A 14,248-nucleotide genomic window follows, 5' to 3' on the forward strand; every position below is an offset into this window, starting at 1 on the left:
CTAAGGCCTGCTTAGCATGTCCATGTATATAACATGATACCTTTAACTTGATGATTGTATATTTAGTGGGCTGAATCCAGACTAATTTAGCTGAACTGAAGTTCCTTTGAAATCAACGAGTTACCATTGGTCAGTGGGCCTTAAGCTCAATGAATGCAGTTTGATCCAATCCAATGGCTGGCAGCTGAATTTGTGAATCAACTCCATTGAAAAAACACACACTGTGTTTGGGGAGATAAGAGCATTCTCTGTGTTGTATCTGTGGTGGCCCATTCAGATATGAGAGTCATTAGTCAATGACCTGCATGCGTGTCTGATCTGATCCTTGGATATAGCATGGATACATCTCTAGCTGGAAGATTCTTGTGGAGTATGGTGGTTGGCCTTGTCAATTTTCTAATTTCACACTGCAGTAATGTAATTATCACAGTGCTGTGTTAATTTCATTTAGATCAGGAATGGGGAATCTGTGGCCTCTAGATGTTGTTGGACTTCATCTTCCATCACCCCGATCATTGGTTGTACCAGCTGCAGCTGATAGAATCTGGAGTCCAATAACACCTGGAGAGTCATAGAGTCCCTACCCCTGATTTAGATCCCATTGAGAATGTGATCATTATAATTAACAAAGGAGATCAGGAGCAGTTCTCTTAATCCTGCATGTGTGGCGTGATGTTTTCTGGCAATGAGCTTTTGATCCACAGTGAAGGTTCTATGAACACTTTACCGGGCATTCAGAAAGCCGGCTGGCTTTGTGATGAGCTGAGTGTTTTCACTTTGGGGGATACAGGGTTGTTTCCACACACCCACCCCATATGTGCTGTAATGCATTTTCTTTCTGAATTAACACAGTTTTGTGTTTGATATTAACAAGTTAATATACAGCTAATGCATTGCACCATTTCCATTGCTTCAAAGATTCGCTCACAAAATAATGAATGTGGCTTCCGTGTCCCTTGAGGAAGGCTCCCTACTTGATATATGTTCACCACTCTCAGCTTCTCTGAAGGTCATTAGAAAGTGCCTTCCACTCTTTGCAAAAGGCATGTCTGTTGCACTCAAAGGCACATTTCTGCTCTAAGGATTGAACTGTAATTAGAATATACCACAGTGAATAAATTAAACTCAAGGGAGACTGTAGCGTGAGATATGAATTTGTCTGTGTTTAGGAGAGTAAATTAGGCCAGATTCAGACCTGGAAAAAGACAGAAATATTACATCTAATCTATTTAGGCTGCAATCCCATGCATACTTACTGAAAAGAAATTCTGATTGACTGAAGACAGTGGGAATTACTGTGGAGCGAACATACAAGATATGAGACAGTGTGGATGAATGAAAATAACAAATACTTAGTCGGGGCAAAACTAGATTGATATTAAATTCACCTTTGCATTTATCACCACATTTTTTAAAAAATGGTAAGGATCAGTTATTGGGGGGGGGGGGGAATTATCGGAATTGTAGCAGGTGGAGAGGGACAATTTAACTCTTTCATCCTTTGCTGTGGTCCTGACAAAAATATCCAAAGCTGCTGTTTGCATTGGAAGGAAATTCCTCATTGGCACCAATGGAGGATTTCCTCTGACTGAAAATAGCAGCTTCAGAGGAGAGATTTTCATCAGGACAGCAGCAGCAGAGAAAAATGCTAAGCTATAGGTGGCTAAGGTCTGGTCCTCTTGATGTTGCTGGACTACAAATCCCATCATTCCATGCTGCCTGGGGTCGACGCCAGTTAGAGTCCAGATATAGAGTCCTCCAGATATTGTTGGACCACAGCTTAGCTACCCCTGGGTTAAAAATCTTTCTCCTTGATAATTATTAGCCCTCCCACTGAGACAACTGCTTTCATTTTTTTTAAAAAAATAAGCTCTCTGAATACAAAGACCAAATTAACTTCACATCAATTTGGCCCTCAGTTTACAAGCTCATAGTAAACTCTGCATTCTGATCACTACAGGTAGCTTGATTCCTCAATAATTTAGGAACTTTTCATGTCACCTAAAGGGATTTGTCTCCTGGCCATTAACTTCCATACCAGCCAATGCAGCAGTTAAAAAAAGTATTCTCTTACAATTGATTAGCATATCCAAATGCCCATTGACTCTCTCTTTTTCTTCGGGGAGTGGTGTCAACAGAATTGTTAAGTCCTCCAGCTTCCCATTTTCCACACCACACAGTGATTGCAAAAAACCAACCAACTAAACGAACAAACAAAAACCCGATGCTAATAATGTTGCCAGGCCCAATAATTACAGAGCTGAAGCAATAATGAATCTTTATCAGATACAATGGTGTTCCAGATCAGCTAGGACCAGGGCTGATCTTCAAGGGGTGTGTATGTGTGTGTGTGTGTGTGTGCGCAGTCCAGTTAGGACTTCTAACTGGACTGCACACACACACACACACACACACCAATGCATAGGAGTGCCCTAGACACCGAAACAAAGCTGAGAAGGTCCATATCCCACCTGCCTCAATACACAGATAGCTCAGATGCACTATTTACAGGGGCTTCCATACAGCCTTTTCTCCTCCTTGCTTGGATGAAATCATTTACTGTCATCCCAGTTTATAGAAACGAATGCAGAGTATGAAGCTTGTATCTGAAGAAGTGTGCATGCACACGAAAGCTCATACCAATAACAAACATAGTTGGTCTCTAAGGTGCTACTGGAAGGAATTTTTTAATTTTGTTTAAAGTATGAAGAGGCAGGGATGGAAAGGCTAATGCAACCCATTACATCAAGAGGGGCACAGGTATTCATAAGCAGGTAGATACAATAGATCAATGTACAGAGTAGAAATCTTTTTAAAAAGAGGATCCAGTGATTTGGTTTCGAGAGTTGGGTTCTGATTTCGCACCCAGCCATGAGGGCTACAGCTGATTGGCCTTAGTAGAACTAAGCATGTCTGCCTTCCTGGGCACAAGATTGAATCCTGAGTTCCTAAATTATTAATGTTAGCATCACTATTTTATTTTATTTTAAAAAACCCGTTGGTGTGAAAGCGTTATCCAGGATTTTGCACCTGCAGCTAGAAGCAGCTGCTTCCCAGCAGCAGAATGGTAATTATGTAAACAAAATTCTAATGGAGCAGATGTATTTAAAACTCTCATCCACCCCCAGATTGAGTTTTGGAAGGAAAAATGCATTTGTATTTATTTGAAAATTAGCAAACATTGGCACCATCTTTCAAGTGGGAACTGTTTCAGGTACGGCTCCACTGCCCCTTTTGAACAATGGCCATCACTCATGGTAAAAACAAAACAAAACAAAACCTTACTCAACAACTCAGGAAAACATACAGAATAGATATACAATATAGAAGTCAACGAAACTACTCTTGAATGATTAAGCAAGTCTAGCCACTGACCAAATTAATAGTGCAATCCTACCTTCAATTTTCCTGCCCACCTAGCAGTTCGAAAGCACATCAAAGTGCAAGTAGATCAATAGGTACCGCTCTGGCGGGAAGGTGAACGGCGTTTCCATGTGCTGCTCTGGTTCGCCAGAAGTAGCTTAGTCATTCTGGCCACATGACCCAGAAGCTGCACGCCGGCTCCCTCAGCCAATAAAGCGAGATGAGCGCCGCAACCCCAGAGTCGGCCACGACTGGACCTAATGGTCAGGGGTCCCTTTACCTCTACCTTCAGTTTACATTGGCTGGGTGAGAACAGGATACCAGCTAAGGCTGGAATCCTAACTTCACTTACCTGGGAGTAAGTCCCATTGAATTCAGTGGAATCGACTTCTGAGTAGGCATAGTTAGGATTGCAGCTAAAGTCCCCTTGTACCGGCAGAACCTGAGGTTGCACCACTGTGGGATCTGCACAAGAAACATAGAGAATCATAGTGACATTATTCAAAATCTGCCACAGATGTTTAATCTGCCCAAAGCTTTTTTGGATCACACTGATAAAGAAGAACTAAGGGACAGGAGACATGAAAAGCAAGCTGGAAGACAAAGGTTGCCACAAGAATATAAATCTTCCCATTGACACCTGCTCTCTCAAAAGGACCATCAAAGATCTAGATATTTAGAAGAACTGACTATATCCTTCCACATGGGGCTTTTTAAGAATTATGCCTACATTTTCCCATGTAGATATGGATTCTTGTTTCCCGAGAGATTTGCACCTGTAATTAGAAATAGGTGGAGAATGTAATCTATTATACAGTGGTACCTCAGGTTAAGAATTTAATTCGTTCTGGAGGTCCGTTCTTAACCTAAAACTGTTCTTAACCTGAGGTATCACTTTAGCTAATGGGGCCTCCCGCTGCTGTTGCACCGCCGCCACACAATTTCTGTTCTCATCCTGAAGCAAAGTTCTTAACCCGAGGTACTATTTCTGGGTTAGCGGAGTCTGTAACCTGAAGCGTCTGTAACCTGAAGTGTCTGTAACCTGAGATACCAGTGTATATTGAAACTTCTTTTATATGATGTCCCAAGGGAAACATTCTTCAGAATTGTTCTTACCTAGTTTAACAACTTGCTCTGATCAAGAAATGTTCTCTTGCAAGACATTTATCCATTTGTGATGTATAGAATAGCATTATATGCTATACAGTAGCTGCACAGTTGTTATTATTGGAGACACTTGAAGGTTTTAGTTCAAACTATTTTTTCCCCCATTGGGTAAAAGGTTTTAGTATAATTATACTCTATATTAGCATTACTTTAATTCTCAGTTTATCTATTGGAAACCATAAATTGGAGCCTTTATTTAGAAAAATATTTATAGGCTGTCCCCTCATAAAATGTCAAGGCAGCATACAAGGAAACATCCATTTCAAGAAAACATAAAATGCCATGAAAACAAAATACAACAACAGCAAAAAGAGTTGTCAAGGTCAATGGCTAGCAAATACATGTGATCATACCACTTTAAACAGTTTCTACAAAGAATTCTGGAAACTGAAGATTGCTAAAGAGTGCTGAGAATTGTTAGGAGACCCCTATTCCCTTCACAGGACTACAATTTTCAGAGTTACCTGGGAAGAGGGAACCACCCTTGGAACTGGAGGTCTTTTATAATCATCTTCTAGATGAACCACAAGGCACAGTGTTTTGGGTGACATGACGGTTCCATCTATCCTGATTGCTTTGTGGTGTGTGTAACCACTTGGTGCAGCAGTCATGAAGTGGCTGAATATTGCAAGTGTGAACATGCAAGGAGTGTCTTAATGGGAGGAAGGTTTTCACCAGCCATTGCTCAGCAGCACAAGATATGAGCGGCCACGCACTCCATTCGCCTCAGCCTTCAGCTAATCCACCCAGCACCCAAACATAATTTTGCCACGTCTTCCATTGTAAGCAATTACCCTGCTCCTTAACAGAACAGCGCTAATAAAAGGAGCGAAGCATAAACAACGTTTCCAAAATATGACTACATAAAGTCGTGCTTTGTCCTGGCGTATTTGGGATTTGTCAGCTATTATCAGGCAGCGAACAAGCATTTAATCAGCTTAAAAAAACATACCCCAGATAAATGATTAAGGAGTCTAATTATCAGCTGCCACTCTGTGAAAGGCAGGCAGCTTATAAGGCGTTTGTTTAGCATGGCGCTTTTGCAGCTGCTGGCTGTTCTGTCTGTCCATCTAAATGTTTACTTTCTTTACAGCTTACTGAGACTACAGAGCTCATCAGTCCCCTTCTATCAGTGATGCAAAGTAGCTGAAACTGGTGAACTCTGGGTGCCCATTTGCAAATACTGGGCGGAAGTAACCCAGAAACTGGGTGCAAAGAGGAACAGTGAAAAAGAGGGAGTAGGGTGCATAGTGAGAGCTACACTCAGTCAGTTTATATTGTTGCAACGCCATTGTGAAGATTCGACACCAGATGGTGCTGTAGAGCACAAAATTTGTCTATGTGATTTTACATAGGGTTTCCCCCCTTTTGCTATAACGATCAGAGTAGTTTTTAATGGTTGATGTTTTATTGTGTTTTTAATATTTTGTTGGGAGCTGCCCAGAGCAGCTGGGATCAGATGGTTGGCATATAAATAAATTGAATAGGGTGTGTGATTGTCTTCTTGCTACCTCTTGCTCCCTGCACCATTGGGGACTATCAGCTGGAAGAAAGAACAGCATGGAGTTAGATCTGATTATGCTGTTACCACAGTCCAGAAGCTTCCTGGTCCTGGAATTCAGGAGACAGAATAAAGCAAATCCTTTGCTGCTTTGGTTCATTTTGATCCGCACTGTTTACCTGGAGTGACAGTGGCTCTCCAGGGTTTCAGACAGGGGGCATTCCCAGCCCTAACTGGGATGGAATGAGAGGACTTCTGCATGGAATTCAGATGGTTTCCCACTTTTCCCAATCGCTTTTCCTCAAGCCTGATGTAAAACTCCCATACCTTTTACCTTGTAAGGTAAAAAAAAAGCTTTCTGGGAGATGATATACAATGAAATGAAAAAAATGCTTAAAATATCCTTTGTTAAGAAACCAGAAGCTTTTCTATTAGGAATTACAGGTACTGACATCCCAAAAGAACAGAAAATACTTTTTATGTATGGAACAACAGCCGCCCGGATGCTACTAGCCCAGAGATGGAAAGAAGGCAAAGTCCCTACCAGAGAGGAGTGGTAAACTAAGCTGATGGACTATGCTGAAATGGCAAAACTGACTGGAAAACTCAGAAACCAAGAGGATAAAAGCTTTATAAAAGAATGGGAAAAAATTATGAGTTACGTAGGAGACTACAGTAAATAGATGGAAACATTTGCAGGATTTTGATTCACTTGTGGTGTAACAATTACCATGGATAATATGGTTTGATATAAAAACTGGAGTATGGAAGAATATGTAGTAATAAATGTTTAAAATGGGACCCCATGGAGGGGGTGGGGGGAAGTCTGGGGATTAGGAGGAGTCTTGTTATATAGATACTTTTTCCGTTCGTTGTTTATAATTTTGTATTTGTAAAACCAAATGTAAAAAAACACACAAATTTCAAATTTGTAAATTTGTAAAATCAAATTTCAAAACAACCCCCCAAAAATCCCAGATCTGGCACATCCCACCAGCCTGGCCAAGTTGTTGCTGGGCAGAAGCACCAGGAATTCCTCTGCGTGGCCAAACAATCTGCCCGTCACCTGGAAGTGAACAGCAAAATTATTGTTATTTGGATAACAAGCTCTCTATTGATAAAGACTCTCCTCCCTGGAAGAGAGGGGAGTGGTTGTGGGCGGGAGCCCGAGCACCGCCCCTAGCAGGGGGCATTAGCCCCCTGCCTCCTCCTCTCACCTGGCTGGCGCCCACGCCCCCTCAGCAGGCATCCAACCAGGTGCCTTCGAGGGGGCGTGTTCAGCAGCCTTTTGCGGCGGCGCCAGCCTCTCCTCGGCCTCATTCTTCTCCGTCCTCTCGTCGCGAGATACATCGGTCTTTGGAGTTCCCTTTGCTTCTTGCCTGAGTCATCAGTTACCAGACAGGTTTTTCAACTGCTGGGAGGCTTGATTGCTCTCTGAGTAGCCAATACCCTTTCACTGCTGTAATCAATAAAGTTGTGGCCTTTTCTTGCCCATTAACCTTATATCATGTGTCCTTGTGTATTTATTTCACATCGCGGGGGTCGGGTCCTCGAACCACAATGTGAAACATGGGGGAAATGGTCTGTCCCCAATAAATGTTATGGATGGTGGTGAATTAAGTGGCTGAGCTGAACACAAGCTGCCCACTTGACATCACTGAGAGAATGGAGAGACTGAGTAGAAGTGCCAGCTGAGGATAGCTGAGGACTGTTGGGAAGTGAGTGGTCTGAAAAACAAATACAACTGAAAATACCCTGCTCGAATTTACAAGAGAACACAGAGGCGCATGCTGAACCGCAGAACAATTTCTGAGACTGATGGCGAAGATATGACAAAGGCCTAGGAGACAGGTAATAGTTCTTACATAACAACGAAAAATCATAAAACGATGGAGCAATGTATCTCAAGGGATGAAAGCTAAAGCATTATAAATATAAGGAAAGCAGAAAGCAATGCCATTAGAAAACTATACACATGGTGCTCGGGTTTAGAGCGCGTTCCTATCTAATGTTAGGGGGGGGAACTGTGGAAAATGTTATGGGGGGAAATGAATATGAAGGCAGAAAATAGAAATTTGACGAGGGAGAAGGATGTTGACAGCAGCGCCTACGTTGAAGAAAAGAAATAGCTAACAATTTGGAAAGTTAGTAGAACAAACTTGGTAAGAACTGCACAAAAAGCACTGAGTGGTGTTGGGTATCCCTTGGGGGTATGGGGATATTTTCACACATATGGGGAAAATAATGTTCAGTTTAAGTTTGTATACAGTGCACAATAAAGTCTCATATAAACATGTCAGTTGGGGAGATCTATGGGATAAAAGCTCATGAATGTTCCTAAAATAAAAGGCTCCCCCATGCTTTGTATGGGGTGTGTGTGTGTCTGGGGTATCCTGCAACATGTCAATACCACGTTAGTGGTGGATTTAAATTGCACTGTCCACACATGATTCCACTTTATTTGTCACTCTGCGATGATTCCTCAGTGTTATTGCACTATTGCCACCTGCAAGGAAAACTCTCGCACTACAGTGCAATAGAAGCAGGGCAAACAATCTGTGCTATCTATGGCTTAGAAAAGTGACAGGATTTCAAGCAGGGGATTACAGGACATGCACTGATTGAAAGCAAAACATTATCTCCGTCCCAAAATGTTTGCAAGTGCAAACGGTATTGAGAGTTGGACCACCCCCAACGCCATCATGAGCAAAAATTGTCCCGAATGCACACTGGAAAGCAATGGCTGGAGGGGCCCAAAGATATATTTTTAAAACTTTATTCTCAAAGAAAGAGAGGGGGGAAAACAACAAAAGATCAATAACGAAGGGCAGCCAAAGTAGTCTCTTCCAGATGATATTGACTACAGCCCCTTTCAGAATATGACTTTCCTGATTATATGTATTATGTGCGTGTAAGCACTAGAATCAAGAGACTTGGCAGGCGTTTGCATGGAGTATAGACCTTGGCAGAGATAGCACAAAGTAGGTTTTCCAAGGTAAAAAAAAAGAAAGAAAAGTGCATGGTTTTAATCATCCTGGGAAACACGAGTCAGTCCCAGTTTATGTCACTTTCTATTTTTAAAACTGCTTCATTAGTGCATGCTGCATTATGCCTAATTACGTTTCGTTGCATATTCAGATTCTGGTTGCATAAGGCAAAGTGGGATTGTCCAAACAGAAAGGGAAACAATGGCTGTCTTGAGACCAATGGACGTCATTCTGCTGTGGAACATCTGAATGTGTATACAGATTTTGGTAGGGTATTTTCCTTAAGGGACTGTACGCAGATGTTCCCTCCAAACATGTAATTTTCATTGCTGAACTAAAGAATGTGGACGCCAAAAACGGGGAGGGGAATGACATTAAATATAGAGATTTGGGTCCCCCCCCAATATTTTATTCCTATAATTCACAAGGACACTTGCTGCAAGCCTATGATTAAACTACAAAACATGTTCCAGTTATTTCATTACTACTTCATATTATATATGGGTCTGATACCGCCGACTTAAACACTGAAGTCCAGTTGATTTGGATGAGAGAATTAGATTCCAGTAAAGTTCTTTAAAATGCCTGACTCTGTCTTGATCATGCTCTTTATTCCCAAACCACATTTCTAGTGTTTATTTTTCTCTCCCCCCTTTTCTGTATGCATATCTCACATTGAGGCCGAAGCCTCAAGATAGTTAACAACAGTAAATATAAATCAGAAGCCAAATGCTCCTTTAAAAGTCACTAAACAGAGCAGATAAAAGCAACAAATCATGTGCCCACTCCAGGAGTAAGCCCCAGCGAATTCAGTGGAACTTACTTGCTTGCACAGGTGCATAATAGCTGTGGCAGGTGGAGGGAGGGCCACAATAGTGACACAGGAGACTGGTGTTGGGTTGAACTAGGCCACAACTTTACTGAATACAGGAAAGAGTAGGTCTGGCTAAGAAATTGGGCATGTATCCAGCATCAGGCAGCCTGCCTGCTACCTGATAAGATCCTGGTGGGGTCAAACCTGTGCTAGGGAGTCGCCCCCAACATGGATCAGATGCCACAACCCTCTACATTGGGAGAGATGTATTGGCCCACTGGTCCCCAGTCACAACCCCCCTGGACCCCTCTAACGGGGTACCCCTGTGACTAAGGATCCAGCCCAATGCCTTATCCGCCAAAGTTGTGACGGTTGCTATGAGGTAGGCAAAAACTTGGCCAATTTGCTTGCAGGAGAAAATTCCTCTCTGGTTCTGAATACGACAAATAAACCATAGCAAGGTCCATAGGCAACATTCCTGGCCCTCCCACCCCACCCTGGGTGGGACCCTAAAGGCTGGGTGGGTTGGTGGAAAAATCCCATTACAATCGGCCAAGAAGGAAGCTGACACAGCCTCCCCCTTAAATGGGCTAGGGGCAGGCTGGTCACAGCCCTCAAGCCCCTTCCTCAGATTGCCTGCCTGCCCTTACCTGAGAGTCCGATGCAGCTGGAGGTGGGTGTAATGATCTCAGGCAGGCAAGCAAGCCTCAATAAGAATTAATGACTCTCTGGCAGTTTTATGGTACGTTTATTTATAAATTACACTCAGAGCGTGGCTCCCAGCCTGCCACTCTTGAAATAAGTTGATCAGTCTGAGTCTCTGCCCTCGTCACAGCAGGAAGGACGCCAAAGTCCAGCCTTTCCCCTTTTGCACTTCCGTTGCATACTGACCTTCTCAGCTCTCTAGGAATGGAGAGGAGGGTGGAATCCCCCCCACCCTCAAAAGATGAACGCTCTGTCCACTGTCTCTCTGCTGGTTGCCTAGCAACCCTCCCACAACTGTCTATCTCTTCCCCTCCCCCTTATTGTGAGCTGTCTGTGTCTGCTCTAGCTGAGTCAGGGAGCTCTTGATGAAGTAGGGTTGAGCCCCCTTCCTCCTGCTCTGTCTGCGATCTTTCGTCTCCAGAGTCAGACTCTGTCTCTCTTTGTACTAGCTATCTCTCATCTCCTGAGTCTGACTCTTCCCCATCATTCAATTCAGCCATGTCCCTGACAGTGGGCAGCACCCGGTATCGCACCGCCCAGCCATGTCAGAAGATGGCAGCCTCCCTGGACCCACCACAGCCATGCCATGCAGCAATGGCCACCCACCGGGAGTCCCAGGTGAGCAGATGTTGTGATAGACATAGTGGGACTCACTTCTATTAGGGATGGGCAAGTCTGTCAGTTTGAGTTTCTCTCAGTTTCTCATTCTCTCTCATTCATACATGCATAGGCAGGTCATCTGAGTCAAGGGCTTGCTGGGGACAGCAGGTAATTGGATCTGCACCCTTTCCCATCTGGTACCAGTTGGCAGACCTCAAGTAAAATTCAAAGTAGTTCCTGCAAATCTGAAGTTTGGCCCCACCTGCTTTAGAGGAGATGGCTGCTTCCTTTGTAGGAAGCAACTCTTTAGGGCAGTTGCTTGCATTGTAAGGAAGCAACTGTAGGTTCATATAATTCAGTAGACATTTGTAAGGAATTATGGAAAAAACATAGCTGAGAAGAACTCTTTGGCAATGCAACCGAGGAGAACTCTTTGATACTCTGCGCAGGAAGCAACCCTGCTGTGAACCCAACCAATGCTTCTCCCCCATTATTTCTCACTACATAGATACAAAAACAAGAATGAAATGTTGTTAGGCTAGGGTGCTCTGGGGCATGCTGAGAATCTTAGCTTTTCATCAGAACTAAATAATGCCATTTCTTTAAACTCGGGGCTGATCTCAAGGTTAGCATTGATTCATATCTCTGCCAGGTGTTTACTGAGCATCTCCAAAACAGCCATGCATCGCTACGCGTGTTATAGCCTTGCTTCCTTCACATCTGATTGAGTCTGGGATTGATTGCTCAAGCTCCCATAGTGTCCTAGAAAGGCATGAATGGTTGTGTCCTATATTTCCTCTGTGAACAAGATGCCTGCCTCAGCATTAAGGCTCACTTTTTCCAGGTGATGTCATGCCCTTTTGTCATGCCGTTTACGGAACAACAGTGGGAAGGCTGAATGTGAAGAAAGCTTTTCTCCCAATTGTGATTCACAACTTATCTTCCTGCTAGGGGCTAGGAGCAATGTTGATTCCTTTGTCCTATACAAATATAAACACAGGTAGAGATAGGTAGATAGAGTCAGGATTGGGCTAGGAGCTGGAAGTCAGGAACCAAGCCAGCAGTGAGCATCAAAGAGCGAATAAGGATCAAAGGACAAGCCATGAGGCAGAATCATGGAGCAAGCCAGAAGACAGGACCAAAGACACAGGAACATGCCAGAGCTAAGGAAAGCCGGTTAGTTGAACATCCCTTCTGGGAAAACTGGCAGAAAGCATTGCTCAAGAAACAATGATCAAGCACATAGAAGAACAAGCCTTGTTGAAGCAAAACCATCAGGGCTAGAAAGACAGCCATCCAGTTCCATGGGAGCTTCAGGTTTGCAGGGGAACCAGGCAGTGTCCAGACAAAGGGCTCATGCAATGCAGACTCCTGCTTCTCCAGCCAGTTTTCCCTTTGAAAACCCAGTCTTTAACATTGACTCAGAGCTCAGATTCTGTGCTAAAGAACTGGTATCTCCAGGAAAAGTGGTGGTGTGAACAGAAAACCACTCAGGCCCATGGCAAAGGACAAGCAGAATTGTGTGCAAGCCCTAAGTCAAGGAACGGACAACTGCAGCACCTTGGACAGCTCTGAGGAACTCTTGCTGGCCAAAGCATTTTCTTTCAAAGGCAATGTATTGTTTTTGCAAGTGTGTGGTAAGGTCCACCTCCTAATGATGCCGTTTTTTGACTTTTGGGAGGCTGAAGAGACAGGAGTACTGCAGGGGACTCATCCTTCAAGTCGGAAGATGGTGGCAGAGCTGAGAGGGCCCCAAATAAGATGTTGGCAGTTCTCACACCAAGGAAGCATCCCAAATCTTTCCTCACCGGAGTCTTCTGCCTCACACTGCAACATCCCTGGGTTGTCTGGTGCAGGCATGTATCTACTTGTCTGGAACAAAAGGGTCATTATTAGATCTGAGCCAAAATCTCTCCAAAAATCTCTCCTCTCCACAGTCATGATAAGCACAATGTTCTTCTTAGCCTTTCCATCCACACATAGGGAGGGTTTTTTTTTTAGTACAAATATGGATCCAGCCCAGGATATTTTAATATTGTTAATTGTGCTCAGTCCATAGTCCAACATTTAACTGAGCCAGCTTTCTCAGCAGAGAATTTTTGAGAAATCCTCTAAGATTGTTCTTTCTTTCTGGCTCCTACCCAACTGTCGAAGAATTTCAACTCCTTCAAAAAATGATTCTGTGAAATCCCCCCACCCTGCCCATCATTTCACCACCCCCTAAATAGCATGGAGAATTTTAGGAGATCATTTTTGCTCATCTGTTCATTGTCCAAGGCCCCTAATGGACTTGAAGGATGTGTTTGCTGCTACCAATAGACACATTAACCCTCCAGGGCTCCTTGTCACTTCTGATATTATTCTTATTCTTATTCTTCTTACATTTATATACCACTTAAGATCATAGTGTTTAAGCAGTGTACACTGAGGTTACAAGAGAAATTAAGCAGAGATAGAATTAGTTAAAATCAACCATAAAATCAGAAAAGCTTCATTGACTTCTTGATGAAACAATTGCTTTTGAAAGTCTTCACTGAGGGTCTGAAATTTGGCAAGGAAGTGGAACTATTTGATCTCAGTTGAGAGGCAGTTTCACAGAATGGAGCCCACAATATTGAACCTATGGTGGATGCACCTGAACCATGGGTGACCACTAAGACTGATACCCACAGAGGGATTAGTGACTGAGCAGGGACTGGGACGGGAGCAGGTCAGGGTCCATGCCAATAGTGTATGGTTTATAGTCAGGTGTGGATTTAAAATATTTAAGAGTAACTGCTTAGCTATTCTGAGTGCCACAATTAATTTCTTATAATTTTTTTAGTCCATCAAAATAAAAATACTGTTGCATAAGCCTACCACAGCCAGATATCCCACCAATCCTTCTAAAAGAGGCTGTTCTCCAATGCCAATTAATTTCCTTGCAATTTAGCCAGCAGAAAATTACATGTCTTCTGAAAATCACACGTCTTCTGGCATGGATTTATGGAAATTGAAAAAGAACCTTTAAGAGGAGACAGGGCAATGTCTCTTCCTGGCTCAGGCAGCGCCTTCAGAAATGAGGCCTATTGTTAGGCCTGCCATCTTCTCATACATTGCTCATACATTGAC

General features: G+C 43.2%; 1 protein-coding gene across 2 annotated transcripts in view; it reads left to right on the forward strand.

The window, feature by feature from the left end:
• The first annotated feature begins 10,883 nt into the window (after window positions 1–10,883).
• LOC310706258 (uncharacterized protein) overlaps window positions 10,884–14,248 on the forward strand; it is an 86,549-nt gene continuing 83,184 nt past the window's right edge. Inside the window, exons 1-2 of one of the 2 annotated variants that reach the window (XR_014525774.1) lie at window positions 10,884–11,155; window positions 12,819–13,408. Coding sequence is in view for 1 of the 2 variants with exons in the window: in XM_083501773.1 (XP_083357899.1) it covers window positions 11,036–11,155 (120 nt within the window). In the remaining variant the exon portion in view is untranslated. Of the gene's footprint in view, window positions 11,156–12,818; window positions 13,409–14,248 lie in introns of those variants that run through there. The other variant, XM_083501773.1, reaches the window with a different exon arrangement.

The sequence above is a fragment of the Podarcis liolepis genome (genome assembly GCF_965112155.1).
Source record: "Podarcis liolepis genome assembly, chromosome: 4".
Classification (NCBI taxonomy): Eukaryota; Metazoa; Chordata; class Lepidosauria; order Squamata; family Lacertidae; genus Podarcis; species Podarcis liolepis.